The sequence below is a fragment of the Cibotium barometz genome, chromosome 14, assembly GCF_041138505.1.
Source record: "Cibotium barometz isolate CiBa-2024 chromosome 14, ASM4113850v1, whole genome shotgun sequence".
Taxonomy (NCBI): Eukaryota; Viridiplantae; Streptophyta; class Polypodiopsida; order Cyatheales; family Cibotiaceae; genus Cibotium; species Cibotium barometz.
This window is the reverse complement of record NC_141059.1, coordinates 55,914-71,996: the sequence shown is the minus strand read 5'-3', so window position 1 is coordinate 71,996 and position 16,083 is coordinate 55,914. Positions and strand designations below refer to the sequence as shown.

The 16,083-nt window shown below is 43.1% G+C and overlaps 1 protein-coding gene across 1 annotated transcript; it reads right to left on the bottom strand.

The window, feature by feature from the left end:
* Window positions 1–610: 610 nt before the first annotated feature.
* On the bottom strand, window positions 611–3,907 carry LOC147631514 (pectinesterase 2-like). The gene is made up of 2 exons (XM_086808015.1): window positions 2,641–3,907; window positions 611–2,248 (listed from the first exon to the last, which is right to left on the bottom strand). Exons 1-2 carry the CDS (start codon window positions 3,773–3,775, stop codon window positions 1,557–1,559), a joined length of 1,827 nt encoding a protein of 608 aa, XP_086664141.1. The 5' UTR covers window positions 3,776–3,907; the 3' UTR covers window positions 611–1,556.
* Between the last annotated feature and the right edge of the window lie 12,176 nt (window positions 3,908–16,083).

Sequence of the window (16,083 nt, the reverse complement as noted above, 5' to 3'; positions counted from 1 at the left end):
AGTGATAATCACGTCATCCACATAGATGACTAATAGCATGATCCCTCTATTTGTCTTTTTCACATATAGCGAAAAATCTGCATTGGATATCTGAAATCCAGTGGTAATAAGATACTCCCCTTATTGTTTTCCAAAATCTATTTAATGTTCATGGCTGAATTGTAGACCCTCCATTTTGGGAAGGACAAGCAACATCATCTCTAATTATCGAGCTATTAGAGAGCACCGGTGTTTTACGGTACATATATAAACTTCCTTTTTATGTAGCTTTTTGTGTTTTATTTGATAAATTTATATTGTTATTGATACATTCTTTTTACAACAGGGAATATCTTTATTTTTTAGAACTCAGATTATTGTTAGGTTTGTATAGGTGAGACACCAACGAGATCTTTGGGCTACTTGGAGTTTAGAATCTAAGATTGTGGCTCAACTTCATGTACATGTAATGTTTGTGGACTATGTAAAGCCTGATAAGTTAGATTTTCGGTGCATAGGCACTGGACAATACATAATTTTTCGATTTGCTATCAACAAGCTTGTTCAAACGCCGTTCGCCTCAAATATTGATCCACCAAATGAGTTTTGTAAGGTTTTATCCTTATCCTTCTTTTTTTCTTCGAAAATTATATCTTTAATAGCTAATGTTTTATCTTGAATATATTTTGCCAAATGGAGGCGAGGAGTATAGGCTTCCAAGGAGAGATAATCCAGTTGCCCGAAGATTGTTTTAAAGCCATGTTCAGGTGTGTTAAGATTGTCAATATTTTATTGGGTTGGAATGCTAGATGTATATTTATATGCTAAGTTTGGTGCTTTAGGAGCTTCTATATGGATATATATGGCAAGCATGATGTGTTTATATATAAGGTTGGCAAGTTGAGGACAATGAAGTCTATCATGGGCTTCAAATATAAGGCTTATCTCTACTCACCCTCCAAGGACAAGCAATTTTTTTTAATATATGGAATTGGCTGGAATTAGAAAGTGCAACACAACATACACACCCATGCGTGCCACCGCTTGCACAATGAGAGCTTGAACCCGTGACCTTAGGACTCTTGGGCAATAATCTCTCTCCATTGCTCTAATTGGTGGCGGTCGACATGGACGAGCTGTTTATTTTTATACACGCAAGATTACTCTTGCCCATGGGGACTGGTCATGCCACTGGTATTTCTGAAAGGCTTATAAAGACTTTAATGACGCAATGACGTTAGGAATCAACGAGATGCATGTAAAAATGAGTAGGTAGCTGAGAATTCTTGTCAAAGAGTGCACTGTGCAAGAGCAATTACACATGGCATTTTGGCACAAAGCTAATTAGTGCGGCATACTGATTTGGAGCAGGATGCCAAACTGAGAAGCTGGAGACCTCTTATTCTTATTTTGCAGACCTTAAAAAACAATCAAATCCGCCTTTCCGAGCCATAGCATTGAAATTGTTGGGTGATTTGGAGGCTATAATATAAAGGAATGCATCATACGTTTGTATGTGTGTTGGTGGACAATAAGGATCAACAAGAGAGACTACAATTCAAGGGAGCCATAACCTCTTACAGGGCCATCGTGACGGAGACGTCGGACGGAATGAAGGACTCGTCGGAGAAGAAGCTGCTGACGGTGAATTCAGAGGCGTCCGAGGCGGAGATATCCGGGTGGACGCAGCTCCACTTCACTCTGTTGGAAATGTCGGAGCCAGGCCCGGTGTTTTGATACTCTGCGTAGTAGCAGGTGGACTCAAAAGGCTGGCTTGCGTTCCAAGAGAGCCAGCCAGCAGGACTCACATGACCCCCGATGTAGGACTGCAAGAACACAGCGGTAGAGTAAGTTTTCCAAGGCCTGCCGAGGAATGTCGTAACGTTGAACGGAGATGTCTTCAGGTCATCCCCAGCCGTCAAACTGCAGTTCTGAAAGGAGAAGCCCGTTCTCAAAACGTTTTGCGTTCTGCCCTGCGCTGTGTATGTGTTCTGCTGGCCTTCCGCTGGCCGGCGAGCCACCAGGTCGCAATTCTGGAAGACGGCCAGCGCGTTGCCGAACATGAAGTCCACCGTCCCCAGAATCTTGCAGTCCCTGTAGAACTGCTTACCAGAGAGCGCGTACAGCGTATCCTGGTAGCCCTCGAAGCAGCAGTTGTCGGAGACGAAATTCTCTGCGTTCGCTCTCATGGCAACCGCTTGATTACCATCGGGCCCTGCCACGTTCCGGAATGTGATGTTCTTCGCTATGAATCCTTTTGCGGCAATCCCTGCGGCAAACCAATTAATTTCCGTTAAGAACAGATTGGAGATCATATGATGGAAGAGTGCAAAATTTTCCATAAATAACGCCAAATTGCATCATATTTTTCATGTGCAGAGACGACGGAAAAGTCTGTCAGAAATGGCTTTGGCCATGAGAACTCGCGCGCAAGCGCAATATCTGGCTCTGGCCAGAGGTCGATCAAATGGGGGACTATAATGAAATTAGAACGGAAAACTGCCCAAAAAGAATGACAAGTTGGCAAATTCGGCTGTGCAGAGATGACAACCATGTATGACGATGGGAGCTCCGGAACTCAGCTACCTATGGCGATTCAGAGTTGATTCAATAAGAATTCAGTAGACAAAGCTCAGTTTACTGACAATTTGTGCAGCTTACCAATAGTTGCTGATCTGTAAGTGGTATATTTGCCTCCGGCAACATTGGCGCTTCCGGTGATAATAGTCTGATTGCAGCCATCTCCGACCAACGTGAGGTTCACCAGAGATTTGCTGATGTTGAGAGGCCCTTCCTCGTAGGTGCCTGCTTTGATGTGAATCACGTAACGGCCCGAGTAACTTTTGGGAACGTTCTTGAGAGCTTCTTTGAGTTCTGTGAAGTCGCCGGTGCCATCCTGTGCGACGACAAGATCGGCGTCTTTAGGGGCCGACGAACTTTCCAAAAGCTCACGATCAGCCGCAGAAGCCCAGTGAGGGAGGCTACCAGAGTCGTCGTCGGAGATCTCCGTCGTGGCCAACAGGCGACGACGGAAGTGAAAGATTTTGGGAATGGAGGGGAGGGCGTTTTTCCAAGAGGAGAGGTCAGAGCCAATAGTGGAGAGGGTCTCGACGAGACACAGGGCGTTGAGGATGACCTCGTTGACGTACTCCTGCTTGAGAAGCATGGACGAAGTTGCGCTTCCGTTGATGTTGAAGAAATTGTCGGAGCAAGCCGTCTGCTCGCTAGAGGCGGTGCTCAGCACGACCTCCACCTCCTGCAGCGAGCTTTGCAGAGAACGCACATCCAGACTTGAGAGCGCCTTAATGGACGCGTTGAGATGATCCATGCTGTTTCCTAGCAGCTCAGCGCAGTCCTCCAACGCCATGATTTCAAGCGCATCTAAGCCCGACTGCTCCGCCAGCGTCAATGACAGGTTGTAAGCCTCCATCGCCTTCCCCATGGCGACCTTCACGGCTATGGTTACCAGATGAAGAGGATTCGCCGTCAGCGCCCCTGGGTAATCGCTTAGAGACTCCGTGCATGTGTCTGGGTAGAGCGTGGTGTTGCAGGCGGTTTGAATGGCTGCAGAGCCTGTTGAGAACTGTGGCCCATCGTTGGAGCTGGAGGACGAACTGCCGGACGAATTGTGCTTGGTTCGCACAACCATGCCCACCACCAGGCAGATGATGGCCACGGCCAGGAAGACCGAGGACGCGACAATTACAATAATGCGCCTGCGCTCCTTGCGCTTGGTCTCGTGCTGGAATTGGACGTAGGGGTCGATTTTGCCATAGTTCCGGAAGGAGCCTGGCATGACGGAGATATGTTGTAGGTACAGAGGGAAAGTGAGAAATTGGATGGCTTTGGTGTGGAGGCGTATTCAGAAATCTGGGGATAAAAGAGCCCAGAGCAAAGGAGAGGTGTAGCAGCAGCTGAGTACCGAAGGTTTTTGACAAACACAGAAAGAGGTGGACAGAGAAGCATTGTAACCATTCCATCACCGGCATCTTTTGCGTGGTCAACTGGCCACTCTAGCAACAGACCAAGTCGCCTAGTCCACGTCATCTACACCTCACCGCCACGTAGGGTCAACTGGCCACTATAGCAACAGACCGAGTCGCCAAGTCCACGTCATCTGCGCCTTACGCGGTCCTGGGACGCCTTTTTAGGGTGTGCCGGCTCGGCGCCGGCTGAGATACAGTGGTGGATCGTGGGCTGCCACGACTACTGCACTCCATGAGGATTCCCTTTTCGAGTCGCCCGTGCAAGATTTACCCAATCGTATTTATTTTTTCTGGCCAAAGATTGCAAATGTGTGAAATGTTTGTGGCCGTCTTTAGAATTAATTTATTTATTTGCATGGCGATGCAGGACTATCGTTTGCATGTGAGGACGTGGCGGATGTCTCCTTCTTCTTCGCGTAGGCTCCTTGGAGAAGCGTCTGGCTCTTCTTCGCATTGGCTCCTTGGAAAAGCATCTCCCTCACCTTGGAGAAGCCTTTGCTCTGGGTCCTAGGAGAAGCCTCTGCTCATGCTACATGGGTGGCTGTCCGTCTTCTTCCTAGGAGAAGCCTCTGCTCATGCTACATGGGTGGCTGTCCGTCTTCTTCCACACTCCGTTGGAGAACTACCTGTGCTGGTGCTACGTGCCGCTTCCGATTTGTTTCGATGTCTCTGGTTGAATCGTCTTTTCCTCATGTGTTGCTTTTGCCTTCGTTCTCGGTGCCAAGCTGTTGTCTTGCTATGTTTGGTCCCTGTGGCGTTGCTTGTCCTATATATGCAACTATCGATGCTAGTTTTGCATGCTTTCTTCGTCATGTCTAAGCCGTCTCCTTCCATTCGTGCATCGCACTGTCGTAGAAGAACAAACTCTATTCCTACATGTGTGCTTGCGTCACTCCTTGCCTACCTATCGTGTCTCCTATGGGTTCAATGCCTACAAATCCAATCCGTTCGCCTTGTAGAAAAGCTCTATCTGAATCTAACAAGGAGAGCATCCCTCCTCGCCTCTAGAAGGTTTTGCTGGTTTAGAGAACTTGAAGGGAGTCAAGCGCAGAGCTCGTTCTTTAGGTGATGTTCCTCTGCTTTTATTACTTTCGTTTATGCTGATTCCAACTATTCTTCTTACAAAAATCCCCCCAAAAATGAGTAAATACTCACATAAGATGAAGAGTTGACTAAGGACAAGGTTATTAGTTTAAAAAAAAGAAGAGATATTTAGAGGAAATGATGCATTTTTGACACCTCAGTGTGGGGGAATTCCCCTCATGAAAGAGGCGCCTATTTCACATGTGTGGATGAGTTTTAAACTCACAAATAATGAGATATTTTCATCTCTCCTCTCTCCTGTTTCAACTAGAACCAAAAAGTAAGCTAAACTGACCTAAAAATGGTCAAAAAGTGACCAAACTGATCTGAAAAATTCTAGAATCAGTTTGCTTAGTTAGAGGCTCACTTTTTCCTATAAATAGAAGCCTCCCCTTTTGTAAAAGCTTAATAGTGTTTTATGCACTGTTACTCTACTCCGCCCCAGAGTCAAAAACATTGAATTCATTAATAATTCACTTGTTTTTTACTATTTCCTCTACAAAGAATTGGTGGCCACTCTTTATCCAAGCAAGACTAGAACCCTCAATCCCTCAAGCCAAAGGATAGCTCACAAAACTCCATGTAAGTTAGAAATTCTACTTTTTTCTAATTCTATTCTATGGTTTTATGATTTCTTGCTTCTTTTAAATTGAAATTGGATGTTATGCCTTAATGGAAAGGCTTCCCCCTTCTCTTCATTAAAGTCAGCCCTTCTTTATCCAAGATGTGTAATCAAATAAATAGAGTTAAACTTTCCGTATTGTTTTCTCTTAAAAAATGAGAATTGATTAAATTAGAGTGCTAAATTCATCTTGGGGTAAATTCTAAGTGTTTTCTCTTAAAAAATGGAAATTGATTAAATTAGACTGCTAAATTCATCTTGGGGTAAATTCTAAGTTGATTTAGAATGTAAAAATTGAGAAATGGTGAGCCATACAAAGGAGGTTATGGCAAAATTTTCTTAATTTTGTGGAAATAAGTTTTATCTTTATGTTATTCAAAAAGAGTAATCACCTCCGTTTGTGTATTCTAAAAGTGTTATTTTCATTCTATGCATAGAATGATGCATATTGGAAATATTTTTATTATAAAAGTGTTATTTTTATTAGAATTAATTTCTATGCATAGAAAGATGCATATTGGACATATTTTTATTATGAAAGTGTTACTTTCACCAATATTGATTTTTATGCATAAAGTGATGCATAAAAGATTTGGATAGATGTGGATGTGAATGTGATAAGCATGGGATGAGGATGTATGTGGAAGAATATATGTGGATGTGAATGTGATGGATATGAACGAGAATAGAGGCGATGAGATATGATGTAAATTGGATAGGTATGAATGATAAGGGATGTGAATGAAGGATAAGGGATGTGAATGAATGTGATAGCCTTATCCGGCTAGGGGGCCTGGTGGGAACTCTTTTCCTCCCTGGTACCCGGGACAAAACCTAACCGAATTCCTAATTGGATCCCATCACTACAATGGTTGGGCGGTTGGCTAACCCATGGGACTAGATGGGGTTAGGCTGGACTGATGGATCCCTAAATTGAGACTCAATTCTGTTATGGTACGATAGATGAAGTAAATCCCAGACAAAAATTGTTCTATGGAAAAGAATCAACGGTTGTGATCCAAGTGCAATCTTTTCCCTGATCTGACTATGGGACTTACAGGTTCATTCAGATCAGTTCAGTTAGTTAAGGCTTTTGACTACGTTAGAGAAAAGTTAATCTGGAGGAATCGCCTGTGCTTTCCGGGCAAGGGAAGTTTTTTCGGGTTCGGTTTTGGGAGAACCGATGGATTAGTCTCTTATCTGGATATCCGTGGGCGAGGCCCCGAGTGTGGGACCCTGCCCCGTGCAAGAAGTGCTACTTCCGCTGCTAGCACCCCTGAATTCAATGCGCAGTGGGGATAGGGATCTCACAGGCAGCTCTGAAACGTCATGTGCTACCACCAAGAGGAGAAATGTAGGCAGCCACCCAGTTTCTTCTCCTGCTTGGGCGCCTGACCCGGTGCCTGCATGCTCGAAGTTTCCGACTTGTGCTAATCTGAATATGCTCGAGGTATCTATAACTGTCGAGATTGGCAACAACGATGTCGATATGTCCCTCTGGGATAACCTTGTCGAGTTTGTGCAACATAATTGTACTCAGGCACTTTTCTCCCTCAAAAGAGGTGGTACACTTCACCATATGCACTTCCAAATGGTTGCTTGTATAGTCTCTACATCCATCATCGTCGTGGAGAAGTCTGTGAAGAAACACTTAATGTGGAATGTGAACAAACTAGCCGGGGCAATTGTCATGTGCCGCACCTTGCATCAGGTCAAAATGCACACCTTCGAGGGCATGGTCAGCCCACTGTCTCAAGGATTTGCATAAGGCTCACTTCCGATCTCATGTTCATAACGTTTCTGCAAAAGAGATGTCCAGAGGTAGAACCTTGTACGCCAAGTTTGGCCAAGGTGACCTCAAGAACAGGGTGTGCCTCACACTAGTCAATGTCTTTGAACGTGCCTTTGTGTACATGGAGAATTACATTCTCAACAAGTGGCCGGTGACACTTGGTGTCATCCTACTGAAAATGATGAGAAGTGGGAAGTACTTTTTGAGCGCCAGTGGATAATTCCTAAAGTTGGCAATAGTATGGATTCTGGCAGAGCTCGCGCCATTTGGAAATACTTGAAGACTCCAAAGTTCGCAGACATCTCTGACATTATAAAAGTCTTCTTTCGAGATCACTACATAGAAGGCAAATCCGCACGCTACTTCTTGCAAAATCCTGAAGAGAAAGATCAGGATTTGAGGACACACTAACATTAGACACAGGATCGAGCAGAAAGAAAATCAAGACAACAAGTACAAAATTTCACTATGATGTTTACAATAACATCTTTGTTCATTTTGAGAGACTACAACAAGCTATGGTGAAGTTCTATGGTCTTTCACCAGAAGGTGACAACTTGCAATTGCTACTATTCATGTTTTTCAGTAGAAAATGAAGACGATTATTTTGTTTTGAATATTGTAAATTACCATTTGGGGAGCACACTTTCATTTGTGCTCAAGCTAGATGAGTGCCAAATTGTGAAAGGTCAGAAGCTAGAATGTATGAGCATTACGCTCATGAATGAGGCCATGATTTGTGCATGGGAAAAGACTACCAAACCAAGTTTTAGTGTGCAATCTGAGAAAGAGGTCTGGTGGCTTGGTGCATTCGAGGTACTGAAGGAGACACATGAGGTATTGACATGGATGTTTGAAAGGAATCCCTAAATAACAGATGTAATCAAAAAGCAAATTGATGGTCAACTTTTAGATGTAGAAAACATAGGAAAGTTCAAGGTGGATTGGCATCTTGGGGGAGATTTGAAGACAATTAAATACATGATGGGTTGTGCTCAAGGCCCAACATCAAGATGGCCTTGTCCATACTGCAATGCTCAGATTGATATTCCTAGGCAAAAAAAGACAAATGGAAAAGGTATACAGAAGGTTGGTTCTGTTGAGAAGAATGCCTCAAAAGGTCCCAAGAAAGGGAAGAAGCAACAAGAAGATGTAGTAGATCCAACCGAGTCAACTGATGATGATGAAGATGAGGAACAACCAAATGAAAGATGGGTGGAAGGTGTCATGTCTCGTGATATGCTAGGACAACCAAATAGGAATTCAAATTGGAGCCCCATCATTAATTTTCCACTAAAGAATATTCACTTTTGCACACTTCATGCATTCATGAGAATCTTTGATCGTTCGCTTCAGTGCCATATCGATTATGCATTCGCAATGCCTGCACAAGAGAGGAAAGTTGCAGCCCTTGGTAAATTAGAGCATCTTTTGAATTCTCTGGGCTACCATGGCGGAAACGTGAAAATTGGAATGAATAAGCAGGCCTCTGGTATGTCATACGAGGTTGCTTAAAAGGTCTTCATGACTGGGGATCAAAGGCAAGGAGATTTTTGGAGAAGCCAGCAAACATAGAGAATTCAAAGAAGACTTGGAGACTCTGGAGAGACCTGTGTGCAATCACCAAATGTAGATTGTCCAATGCTAGCTCTTGTAAATATGCGCAAACAACTTTGGATAAATTTCAATAACATGGTTCGCATTATGAATCAAAGTAGCACAACTACCCAAGAACGAGCATCATTCCAACAACATATCATAGAATTCACCAAAAGTGTGCTAGGTGCTTGGGGAGAGAGTAAAGTAACACACTATATGGTAAGTTGTACAGTAAAAAAATAAATTGGTGTTTTAACCTTGACTTTTTCTAATTAAATTCTATTGTCATGTGTACAGCACATAGTTTATGCGCATGGTGCATATTTCATGAACAAGTATGGATCGCTCGACATGTGGAGTACCCAAGGGATGGAGAAATCACATTATAAAGCAAGAGGGGTTTATTTCAAAAATACAAGACATAGAGGTGGAGCTTCTGTAGGAGGAACACGTACAAACTATCTACAAGAGATGTTCAATTGGTTTTATCGCACAACCTTTGGAAGGGTATTGGTTAGGGAGCGGGCCCAACAATCTAAGCTTGCGCAATAGGCACGCAAGGCTGCAAAGACAAGGGAGGCGTTGGGTTGTGCATGCACCAGCATAAATCTAGATGTAATAAGGCTAAGAAAATAAGTTTAGTTAGGTTTTTTTCCCCTTAAAAAAACTATTAATAGTTTCTTCTCTCACTTCATTTTCATTTCACTTTTTTTGAGAGCTTGAGCTCAAGATCTACGTAGACACCCACGTAAGGACACCAGCACATCACCACATTAGCATAGTCGTACATGGATATGGCACGCACCAAGAACACCGCACGTGTTACCATGCATTCACAAAACACAATGCAAGGCACCCAACAACCACATACTGGCGACACCACAGAAGAGAGTGACCCCTTGGATTCTAGGACATGCCCAATGGGATCGCCAGAGTCCAACCCTCCTCCCACAGCAACACCAGCGCACACACATGCAGGCCCTTCTAGTGGGAGGAAGCATGTGAAGAAGACCCCACAATCAGCCACCCCAGAGATCAAGACAGAGAGGCCAATGATGAGCAGTTCGACTAGGTTAGTGAAAACATTCCTACATTGCGCAGCACCATAGGTGGCAAGACCCTACTACTAGAACAGGGTCCCCTACCTACTCGGGAGGAACTACTCAGGAGGAACTTGATATACAAGTACCACAGAAACAGGAGGAGAAGGATTCCGACTATGAGAGAGACCAAGAGGAGGTTCCTGCAAGTGCATGCAATCGTAGAAAGGTCAAGCTCTTCAAGCCAAGGAAGTCCCAACCTCGCCAATGCACTAACACAACACAGAGACCTCCAAGGAGAAGGATGCGCCAAGGGCATAGGGCTCTACAAGAAAGGTTTTATCAAAGGAACACTGAGTTGCTCATAAGAAGAGCCCCTTTTGCTCGCACAGTGAAGGAGATTCTCCAACTATATAGAACAGAGTTTCGTGTGCAGGGGATTGCCCTTGAAGCATTGCAAGAAGCCTCCAAGGCTTACCTTGTTGGGCTTCTTGAAGACACCAACCTCCTTGCAATACATGCAAAGAGGATTACCATATCTGCCAAGGACATGCAACTAGCTCGGTGCATTCGAGGCGAGCGGTGAGACATGATCTAGAGATCTTAGATGTTAACCTTTGTTTTTGAAGCAACTCTTTTGTTTCAAACCCCCCTTTGTAACAAGCCTATCTGGCTTTCATTTGTAACCTTTTGATAATTAAAATTTTAAGTTTCTCTTACAATGTCTCGGCGTCATCATGTTTGTTTAACATGGAGTGTCTATCATGTGCCAGTTTGTCACCCAAGGCATCAGAAATACTCTTGGAGGGCTGAGGAGGCTGTGCTAGAACAGTGCGAATTTGGCCTCTGCAACGGTGATGTAGACTCAAAATTCGCAATGTTCTGGCACTTCACCCCTAGCCACTCAGGATCATTTCTGATGCATTTATAATGAAGTTGAGCACACTAATTGTGAGAAATAGTAGTTTATAAGATAAAAACACCTTTAATCATGTGTAAAAATATAGTGTTTATCATCCAATGCATCAGAATTGCTCCTGGAGGACTGGGGAAGCTATGCCAGAACAGTGCGAATTTAGGCTCTACAAACGGCGGTGCAAGTTCAAAATTCGCACTGTTCTGGCACTACTCCCCCAGCCACTCAGGATGCATTTATGATGCATTTATAATGAAGTTGACCACACTAATTGTGAGAAATAGCAGTTTATAAGATAAAAACATCTTAAATCATGTGTAAAAATATAGTATTTATCATCTAATGCATCAGAATTGCTCCTAGAGGACTGGGGAAGCTCCGCCAGAACAGTGCAAATTTAGGCTTTGCAACGGCAGTGCAGGCTCAAAATTCGCACTGTTCTGGCACTGCTCCCCCAGCCACTCAGGATCATTTCTGATGCATTTATTTTGAGAAATAGCAGTTTATAAGGTAAAAACATCTTAAATCATGTGTAAAAATATAGTGTTTATCATCTAATGCATTAGAAATGCTCCTGGAGGACTGGGGAAGCTATGCCATAATAGTGCGAATTTAGGCTCTGCAGAGCGGCGGTGCAAGCTGAAAATTTGCACTGTTCGCATTGCTCCCCCAACCACTCAGGATCATTTCTGACGCATTTATAATGAAGTTGAGCACACTAATTGTGAGAAATATTAGTTTATAAGATAAAAACACCTTTAATCATGTGTAAAAATATAGTGTTTATCATCCAATGCATCAGAATTTCTCCTGGAGGACTGAGGAAGCTGTGCCAGAACAGTGCGAATTTAGGCTCTGCATCGACAGTGCAGGCTCAAAATTCACACTGTTCTGGCACTGCTCCCCCAACCACTCAGGATCATTTCTGATGCATTTATTATTATGAAGTTGAGTACATTAATTGTTAGAAATAATAGTTTATAAGATAAAAATAGCTTTAGTCATGTGTAAAATTATATTGTTTGTCATCCAATGCATCAGAATTTCTCCTGGAGGACTGGGGAAGCTATGCCAGAATAGTGCGAATTCAGGCTCTGCAGCGGCGGCGGTGCAGGCTGAAAATTCACACTGTTCTGGCACTGCTCCCCCAACCACTCAAGATCATTTTTGATGCATTTATAATGAAGTTGAGCACATTAATTGTGAGAAATATTAGTTTATAAGATAAAAAACACCTTTAATCATGTGTAAAAATATAGTGTTTATCATCCAATGCATCAGAATTGCTCCTGGAGGACTGAGGAAGCTGTGCCAGAATAGTGCGAATTTAGGCTCTACATCGGCAATGCAGGCTCAAAATTTGCACTGTTCTGGCACTGCTCCCCCAACAACTCAGGATCATTTCTGATGCATTTGTTATGAAGTTGAGTACATTAATTGTGAGAAATAATAGTTTATAAGATAAAAATAGTTTTAATCATGTGTAAAATTATATTGTTTAGCATCCAATGCATCAGAATTGCTCCTAGAGGATTGGGGAAGCTATGCTAGAATAGTGCGGATTTAGGCTCTGCAGCGGCAGTGCAGGCTCAAAATTCGCACTATTCTGGCACTACTCCCCCAGCCACTCAGGATCATTTTTGATGCATTTGTAATAAAGATGAGTACTGTAATTGTGAGAAACAATAGTTTATAAGATAAAAACAGCTTTAATCATGTGTAAAATTACATTGTTTGTCATCCAATGCATCAGTATTGCTCCTGGAGGATTGAGGAAGCTATGCCAGAACAGTGCGAATTTAGGCTATGCAGCAGCGGTGCAGGCTTAAACTTTGCACTGTTCAGCACTGCTTTCCCATCCACTCAGGATCATTTTTGATGCATTTATAATGAAGTTGAGTATATTAATTATAAAAACAGTAATTTATAAAATAAAAATATCTTTAATCATGTATAAAAATACATTATTTGTCATCCAATGCATCAAAATTGCTCCTGGAGGGCTGGGGAAACTATGCCAGAACAGTGCGAATTTGGGCTCTACAGCAGCGGTGCAGGCTCGAAATCGCACTGTTCTGGCACTGCTCCCCCAGCCACTTAGAATCATTTTTGATACATTTATAATCAAGTTGAGTACATTGATTATGAGAAACAGTAATTTACAAGATAAAAATACCTTTAATCATGTGTAAAAATATTATTTATCATCCAATGCATCAGAATTGCTCCTAAAGGGCTGGGAAAGCTGTTCTGGCACTACTCCCCCAGGCTCCCAGGGTCATTTCTGATGCATTCACAAAAACATTGATAGTACAAACTAAAAAAAACAATGATATACTTGATGAAAATAAGTTTGTAAAAATTATATTGTATTCATAATAAGAAATGATACATCATCTTTACAAAAGCTTTCTTTACAATATTGAGCTTCCTCATCTTGTTATGGGCAGAGTGTGCTCAAGGAGTGATTGGGCTATTTCTTGAGGATCCTCTATGCCTATGCTTTTGGCTATACCTATACGAGCAAGAAGCTTACCCCTAAATCCAGAACCAAAAACATTGAAGGCAAGGGATTTTTTAATTAGAACTATACATTTGGTGCTCTGTGCCATAGAGGCTACACAGAGCACCTTAGAGAGGGCTTTCAAAAAGAAGAGAGTGAAGGCAGATTGAGGGGTGTAGTCCCTCAATCTGTGCCATAGAGGCTACACAGAGCACCTTAGAGAGGGCTTTCAAAAAGAAGAGAGTGAAGGCAGATTGAGGGGTGTAGTCCCTATGGATAATGGCGATGCCATCCACAGGAAGTCGACCAAGATAATGCGCCAATGCAGCATCATGTCCATGGACCTTGGCTTGGTCTCTGCTGCCACCGCCTCTCCTAGCAAATGTGTCAATTTCAACCACCCTCTGCAATCAAAGAAAAAATCAAAATATTTTCCTATACATAATTACAAATGTTTCTAGGTTGTAAAAGGTCGATTATTACCTCTTGCTCAATGTCTTCTTTTGCCAAAGTACTGGTGGGGGGGCGGAGAGGTCAATCGAGGACTAAGCCTCATCCTTTTTTGGTGCTTTGGTCTCCTCCATTGCTCCAGCAGCAAGGGTATCCTTTTCAGCCTCTAGCTTGTCTTGTAAGGTTGTGAATTCCTCCTCTGGAACTAGGGCTTGCTTCGCGGTCTCAACCACAATTTCTTTGACCAAAGCAACTGTCTCTGCGATAGATTCTCCAAGGGGTAATATAGCACTATCTAGGTGAGGTATCTAGGTGAGGACCGAGGTTGGACGTATCAAGGTCCACCTCACATCGCGAACATATAATGCCCAGGCATTCATCCATTCTCAATCCAGCTGTCTTTTCAAGGTCATGAATAAATAAGTATTCTTCACCTTCCACCACAATGGTGCTCAAGAGATTGATCTCAAGCTCTGGCAGCACCTTGCTCTCGTGCTGTGGGGAAGATGGCCCCGCATCTTCTACTACAGTGGGCTGTTCAGTTGTAGATTGTGCACCCTCTGGAAAGTGCTCTGATGCAAGCTGCTCTTCTACACCAGCACTCGTTCCTACTTCCTTCACTTCCTTGTCATCCCTCAAATACCCTGCCAACTGCAATGCAGGCATCTCTACCTCCTCATCCGAATCCTCATCGCTGGATGAGGAACGCAAAAGTGGTGAGCCACGAGAGGAACCTAGTTCCTAAATTGCCCTTACCAACCTCTTCACCTCCGGCTTATTGAAGGTATAGTAAGCTCCTATGGGGATGCAGATGGCGATGAAGCATTCAAGGTGCTAGATGTAGGGGCAGGCATATTGTTGAATATACTTAAACAGCTCAACAGGCACCCATCGATCATTGGGGCAATGGGGAAAGGAGATGGAGTGGGGAGCCAAGTATTGCTCCATGTATGCAATCTACGTCTCATAATGTTGGGATGCAAGGGCGAGCGACTTTTCAAAGTCGATTTCATGAGAGAACATGACAAAGAGCTGGCTCTTGCCCGCCCACGGGGTGGTGGAGAGGAACTCACAAAAGTTGTCAAAGTGGGTAGCCATGTGAATGCAAAGAGATAGTGTGAGCTTGTGCTTGGTTTCTATCGCGTGAAAATGAGAAAGAAGGCACCTTTGGCTATTTATAGTTAAAATTTAAAGTTTGGCCTTTTCACACGACCGCTAGACAAAAAAATTATAGTTTGCAAAAATTAAGATTTCAATTAAACAAAGATTGGTTAAAAAAGAGCCTGCTACAAAATTACAAGCATGTCATCTAATCTAAAATTGTTATAATGTCTTCATTTTTTGCCCATTTACTTCATGTTGATCTCCATTTCCCTCGTTGACTTGAAAGCTTGTCATTGCCTTCACCTCGATCCTGAAACTCTTGCCCCTCACGTGCATCAAAATAGAGGCTATTTTCCCATATACTCAGTTCATCTTCAAGCTCTTCCACATGCCTACTATGTGTTGGTAGGGCTATGCACCTTGCTGCTGAAAATTCAAGGTCCCCCATTTGCCATGATTCTGAGACCATGGTTGTCCCCTCCTTATGCTTCCCAATCTGTAAAAATATAGAAAGTGGCACAATAACCAGAAAGTGTAAGGGTTAACTCTAGATAAGTAGTGGAATCAAATATACCTTTCTTCTCATCAACTTGAAACTTGACTCTTCCACATTGTCAAAGCCCATGATGCTAAAGTGTTGATGCAGGTCTGCTAGGCTCCAATGCTTGCTTGCTGCCACTCACTCAATCCATCCATTTTGCATCATCACAGCTACCTCAATAGGCATAATTTTCTTCTAAGGCTTGAAGTGGGATCCATGTCCCGTGCTTTTGCATCCATCTTGGGTAGTGCAGACGCATGTACAAAATAGAGCGTGCCTTCAAGAACCTGAAAGAAACTGTAGAATCTACTACTTTGCACTTGTACACATCACGTTGATGTGACCCCTCATTAACCTCCCAACCCTCTCCTAGTAATCCTTGAATGAGGTCAGACCGTACCTCCTTACAAATATACATTATTTTTGTTTGGTGCATTGGCATGGAATTGAACATGTGCACAAAAACAT

Excerpts from the sequence above, each read along its gene's own strand:
- LOC147631514 (XM_086808015.1), bottom strand. The coding sequence starts at position 3,775 with ATGCCAGGCTCCTTCCGGAACTATGGCAAAATCGACCCCTACGTCCAA. Across the intron at positions 2,249-2,640 it reads TTACAGATCAGCAACTATTG|GGATTGCCGCAAAAGGATTC; the intron begins GTAAGCTGCACA and ends GGTTTGCCGCAG.